Consider the following 6,900-nt stretch of genomic DNA (forward strand, 5'->3'; position numbering starts at 1 on the left):
GAGGGGCGGAACTTGATAGGGTCTAGGATGTCCAACTCACTGTCGATAAACTCAAAGTTGTTGGAGTGCCAGTCAGACCAACCTCATCAAATAAGTCTTTCGTTGCAAATGTTATGTCCGATTCACTACCCAACAATGCGTACGTGAAAACGCTACCTTGCGAACCCTCATATGAACCGGTACGACGCCAAGGCAGGCTCCTGATTGATTCCGAGATGCCGAGTTGCACAGTTACAAAACATAACCGCTTCCTTCTCACCACACGCCATCTTGCTTGCATTGGCAAGTCAGTGAACCTACGACATTGCACCAGTCCATGTCTTTCGTTGGAAAAAAGGCACGAGTCATCGGTTCCCTTCTGAACGGCGAATAAACTATGGCGACTTTCGTTGCCTACCCGATGATGCTGCGTTTGAGGACGATGGTGTTCTGAGCCTATGGTAAGCATACCATAGCGGCTGCGAGCAATGCGGGCATCTTGAGCAACGAAGTTGCATAGGTCAGAGAAACCTATCTGTTTTCCAAGGTTGTCCATAGAGTCAGCCAACCTTGCCCAGGTTCGACGAGCATCCTTCGATAACGTACGGAGAATGCGCTCTATGGTCGAGACGAGATTCATGTCACTAGTATGATTCATGCATCGTCAGCAACGGTTTCAATTTCTTGAACAGATCGTCCAGTATGGCTCTGGCCACCATATGTTCTCTCCCAAAGAGATCCTTAAATATTTCTCTCGCTCCAACATAAGCAATCTCCGAAGGCAACATTACGCAGTCAGCCACGGCTTCCTTCGCTGGACCCCTGAAGTAGTGAATCAAATAGAGCATTCTCTGTCCACTATCTTGCACTGTATCCTCTATGTGGTATTTGAACTGTTGAATAAATCTCCAATAACACCTTGGGTTGCCATCGAAAGCCTCTAGGTCCACTCTAGGTAGGTCTGCCTTAACCACGCAAGAAGTCGGTTGGACCGCTGGTGCCTCACATATGGGTGTGCAACTTACCATCCCGGCTAGGTAATACTTTACCTTATCCTGCGGGTCAACCTGCACGTCAACCACGGAATCATCGTCCGAATCCAGCTTAACTCCGCTAGACGCACCTCATTACGCGCCCGCATAAGCTGCAGTTCTTCCTCCATTTCCCCTGCTTTAATTTGAGCTCGCAATAACGCAACCGACTATTTTTCTATGCTTAGATGAGTCGGAGCCAGGAGATGAACCAGTAGCTAAGGGATTGCTAGAACGACCGACTTGCCTCGATTCCTCCGGTAGATAGAGATCCATTGGCGGGGCTTTCTCCATCTTCTCCGAGTTCGTAGATCGTTCAGTAGTGCGTCCGTTGATCGTTGTGTACTAGATCCGAACTCCGTTGAGTACTGGAACCGTTGAGTACTGTTACGGCTATCTGCATTCTGAGTTTGAGTCGCGCATGCCAATCCAGGAAAACGACCAAGAAATCCGAATTCTGGAATCACAGTACTATTGCAAATATAATAATATACATATTCAACAAACCCCAACGGATTCTCTTCTGCAGATACCGTAGGGTTACAAAATAGGGCGGTACAATCACCAGCCTGATGATAAACGCAGGTCACTCCGCCTCAAAATCGATATCGTCACAACCAAACAGATATCGACGGCGAGCAACCGCAAAAATCACAATGTCCGACCAAAGTCCGTAAGAGTTATAAAAATAGTTCAGTAAAACAAGAAGGTTTCAGTTCATCTGGTCAAGGGGAATAAATATGGAGATTGGCTGTCACTTGGGGTTGGAAACGGGAGCACACTGTTGGCAAGCTCTCTTCTGCACGCGGTATCACTGGACCTTCTGTGCCTCTAGTTGGTAGTTGCGCGGTCCCTTTAAGGTTACCCCAAGGTACTTCCATCGATTGTATTTTTGTGGTTTCAGCGTCGGAACCATCGACTATCGGACTCAAAATTTTGCGCACACTGCGAACCAGCATCACCTTACTGACTTCTGTGAACGAGAATGAACTCAAACAATTGATTCTTAAATGTTAAAAGACTACAGGTGGCATGCACATTCCGAAGTTACCGGAGAGCCTATATTTCTTAGGAGACGGCTTATTCCATTTGGCTTACGAAAGCCTGTTCGTCAAGCATTAAATTCAATGTGTGCGAAAGGAACACTGACTCCTGTCGAATCATCGAGTTGGGCAACTCCGATGGACTGATGGTATTACTCTGAGTATTTTTGGTGACTACCGGCTCACGCTAAATACGCGGCCACTACAACGTAAATGCACCATTGAAGAGCCAGAAGATGTACTGTATCGTTCATCAGGTTCAAGTGTGTTTTCAAAAATAGATTTTAAAGATGCTTAGCTTCAAATACCACTGGACAAAGCATCTAGTAATCTTAGCGTGATCAACACACCCTTTGGGTTATTCCGATTCAATTTCCTTCCCTCTGGTCTGAACGTTTCACCAGCTGTATTTCAGCAAGTTATGAATACTATTGCAAAAGATTTGGAGGGTGCTGAGACGCATCAAGAAGACGCCATTGTGCACGCTGCTGACAAAGCCACCCATGATATGCGTCTGTCGTCTTTACTGAAGCGATTTTCTGAGTTCAATGTAGCTATTCATCCTGACGAATGCACTTTTGGTGTGCCATCATTTTCATGTCTTGTCTACATTGTGGATGGCAGCGGTTTTAAACCTGATACAAACCGTCCATTCCCTTCAGTGAATGCGCCATCACCGACCAACCTACAAGAACTGCGTTCAGTTCTAGGAGCACTCCAGTATTACTCCCGTTTCATTCCTAATTTCGCCAGACATGCAAGTTTTCTGTTTGATGTCATATCCTCCAATCAATTTTCTTGTTCTTCCAACCATGAGAAGACGTTGCGTGCACTGCTTGGTTATCTTCAGACTTCAGCTGTTTTGAAGCCATTTTCCATCAAACATCATTCGACGATCATTGCTGATGCTTCTCCCACTGGAATAGGAGCAATCCTTGAACCAGTGATCTGCGTTTCCCGTCGACTCTCAAAAGCCGAACGTGGATATTCTCAGACTCAACGAGAAGCACTTGCCGTATATCTGCCATTATTTCACAGCCAAAACGGCTGATCTTACATTTTTCATGGGTAATGATTTACAACCTGCTACAGGAATAGTACTTTCATCGAATGGCAAACGGGTGGTCACAATCCTCGATTTGGATGATCTCTGTTGTCACCGGAGACACGTTGACCAGGTTGAGTTCAATACCATAGGTCAGTCTGTTAACAGCACTCCTGCTGTCTCAAATGCTAATTACTCCTTTGTAGATGATCTTATGGTATGCGAACAAAACGTATCTGAAGAACAAAACAAACGCACCACCTGTGATGAATCTGAAGTTCCCATTCTCGGAAGATCGGAAAGGTTGCGGTCAAGACTACCGCTGGGCTATAAACATCCACACGCTCCTTCAAGGTGTGGCGGATCTAATGAACATGACTGATACTCTATCCATTGCCCTGTTCATTATTCTCTTGTTTTATTATTCCATATGCTGTACATACATGCCAATTTGAACACATACGTGCTACTTGTTGCGCTGATCTGAATTCCGGCTTTCTAGTTCGTCTGGATATTCCGATATACATGCGAAACATAATTCTCACAACTCTGCAGTATACCAACAAACCTACTCGACTGTTCTGCAATTATCAAGGTGAACCACTGAGTTTTAACTGGTAACGGTAATCATCGAGCAAAAGTTGGTTGCATCCTCAAAGACCATGCGGTTTGAAGAATGTTCAGGGAATTTTTACAGCAGGAAGACGATTCGAAACTTCAGTTCAATTTTTAGTGAGCCAACGTTTACCACGGCTCGCGACTTCTTATCAAATTAGGTGACGTATGCACAGTCGGTGTTTATTGATTTTGAAGATTCGCTGACCTAACCACATCACCATAGTGGCTACTTTGCAAAAATACATGAACATATGCATTATATATAGGCATTCTACACTATGAATTGGCAACCCTGAACATCCCGTAGCTTTCCATAAATCAGTCCTATCATGCAAGTACTGAGTGGCATCAAGGGGCCGCAGCGATACTGGGGAAGCGTTTCACCAGAGGTATGATTGCTTCAGTGGACAAATCAATTTAGTGAGCAGATAGGAGTGGTTGCCCGTTTGAGCAAACACGATACAAAATGCATTATTTTGGCGTTAAAGTTTTGTTCCGACCGCAAAAGTTTTGCAGATAAGAGCATTGTGTAATTTAGGTGCGGCACAACCCCTCCACTTTCCCCGAGCTAGCAATTCAATGCCTCGGGACACCAGACCGAGCTGCGCTGCCCACTGGGCCGTGGCTGACCCAAAAGCGAGTAAAGTACAGCAGCATTGAGCGGCCGAAACTTCACAAGAACGGAAGGGGCTCAACAGTAGTGGTCTACCGATTTTAAACCTTGACATAAATGAAAAGTTTCTTGAGACTCGGATGACTTTTCAAAGACAGGCGACAGGCGGAACCTTAATGTATGTAGTCTGATGGTGGTAGAACACTCTGCGAGATTCTAGGCAGTCTAAAGAGACTACATGTTTCTGTCGCTAGTCCGACCAGTGGATTGATGGACGTATTACCAGCAACTGCGACCTCCGCCTGGATGAGCCGGCTAAAAATGCACCAGTACTAAATCAGCTCTGAAACGGAAACTGTGATTCTAAATTTTTTAGGTCTAACTCCTTAACGAAACCGTTAGTCTTCCCTCGTAATCTGTGTATGCGAAAGCAAATATGAAACTATGTGCAGCTTCCAGGATATATCTTACCGGGCTCGGCTCCCCCAAGTCTGCACCCGTTTTGGTTCATACCAGAGGGGACACGTGTTTGTGGCTCATGTTCTTTAGGATGAGATATCTCAGGGAAGAACCCCTACGAAAAGGTTAAATCCGCATTCATTGAAATTTTCAGGTCTCCCCGTCCATAAGAGAAAACGCGTTGACGGTTTTCGAGGGCCTTCTGAGGCTTGTCACCCGATTTTCGGGAAAAATCCAAGAAGGAAACACCAGGAAAGTGTTTGAAGTGGTTTTAGAGGTCTTCTTCCTCCGCAAACTGAAGATTGTACACTTCCTTTTGTTTAGCTTTTTTCTGCGGACTAATTTGGCCCTGTGCACTATTTAGGCGGGAAACCGAACTGCCACGGCTGTTTCCCCATCGGATGGTTTGTTCACATTGTTGTTCTATCCATTTTTTACTTTTATTTTTTAAATATGTGAAACGTGTAGTATGCAGGCTGCGAAAGCGCCTGGGGTCAGTGATTCTCTGAAGACGGATTCACAATAATCTTTGAGGATCGGAAACAAAGAAAGCTCATGAACCAAAGCACAATAAAGAAGGTTTCGCACCACCAATACTTACATATGAATCCGACAAAATGGTGCGCAGCGTATACTACACCCCCATGGCCTACTTGAACCGGCTGGTCCTAGTGATATGGTGTGTGCGGCTGGTAAGCCTATTCGGAGATGGATGTGATTGGTTTGCTCGCTGAGCTGGGCATTTTGATTGCAAACGCTTCACCACCAACCGAGGTGATATCAGTGCGTTGTTAGCGTGGGAGTGTGTGGCGATGGGTTGTGCGCGACAACCAACCCACCACTGCGCTCTCTAGTAACACACTAACGATGTCACCTTGATTGGAGATGAAACGCGTGCAGTCAACTTGCCCAGCTCAACGAAGAGGACAACGGCAATCTACGCTACCTGACCCACCAACATTCACCTTCCATGTGGTTTAGGACCAGTTTAAGTAACAGTAGCCGCAGGATCACGCGCCCTCAGTCAGGTGTTAGACAATTTCGCTGTTTTGTCGGTTTGAGCCTTGTGACCAGTACTGTTCCCTTGGTTATCGGCGAGCTATGGAAGATCAAACTTCTGCAGTGTTTCTCGCAGCCATCCAGAAATGTTCGAGGTGACTGCCACTTCATGTGTATTGTTGTGAGGACTGGTTTCCAGTCGGAAATCCTAAAAATTTGAACGCAGGTGCCCTCACCACTTCGGGCGCACAGACGTCATGGTAGTACACCATATTTCGTGTTTTATTGGCGCTGAATGTTTTGTGGGCTCCTACGCTCGTATGATTTGCATCCTTGTCCGTGTGATCTGGGTGTGACGCGTTCTGGGGAAACCGACGGCAAGACCGAAAATCTGAAGTGTGCTCACAACGACCGAGTTTCGAAACCGTTAGGAAGTTGTTGGTGGGCACTTTTGCGTCGTATTGTTTTCGCTAAACAGCCAAACGGATCTCAAGCTGACGACAAGGCCCGTTCCCCACATTCAGAAACGGGCGAACAGTTCGCTGGGTCACTTAATACAAGTGGTGTCTTATAGCTCACCTATACTTTCCGGCTGCCATAGCCTCCATATCTATTGTGGGCATGTTCAGGTGATCCGCTTTCATCTGCTCCCGGAGAATTCATCTTATGAAACGGTGACGAGTATGTACGATAGAAGCATTACTGTTAGACAATTATGTGTTGTCGAAGGTGATGATGACTAATAATTGCACCAACTTTGGTGTATGCACAGCGCTCGAGATGCACAGTCTGTCTGAGATCGCTTGCATCTGGGCTGAATCTTCTGGCGTCCGTCTTCTATCATTTCAACTTAGCTTCATATAGCAAAGTTAGAGCACCTTCCAGAACACTAGTGCAATCCTCGAAGAGTTCCAGACCCATTATGAGTGGGATAACTCAGTCGGTAGAGCAACAGCTTACTAACAGGAAAATTCTTGTTTCCAGACCGGCGTATCGATTCCTATTTAGTTTGAGTAACTTGGCAATCCCCAGAGCTTGTGACATCCATAGATGTTCCTACATCCGATTTTCACTGATGAGATGCATTTGAGGGTGGGAATGGCGGATGAATGG

The 6,900-nt window shown here is 45.9% G+C and overlaps 1 protein-coding gene across 1 annotated transcript; it reads left to right on the forward strand.

Moving 5' to 3' along the window:
• Window positions 1-6,082: 6,082 nt before the first annotated feature.
• T265_12146 (hypothetical protein) lies at window positions 6,083-6,361 on the forward strand (the record flags this gene model as incomplete). Its single annotated transcript, XM_009179183.1, has 1 exon — window positions 6,083-6,361. One exon carries the CDS (start codon window positions 6,083-6,085, stop codon window positions 6,359-6,361), a length of 279 nt encoding a protein of 92 aa, XP_009177447.1.
• Window positions 6,362-6,900: the final 539 nt, after the last annotated feature.

This window comes from Opisthorchis viverrini (genome assembly GCF_000715545.1).
Source record: "Opisthorchis viverrini unplaced genomic scaffold opera_v5_1112, whole genome shotgun sequence".
Classification (NCBI taxonomy): Eukaryota; Metazoa; Platyhelminthes; class Trematoda; order Opisthorchiida; family Opisthorchiidae; genus Opisthorchis; species Opisthorchis viverrini.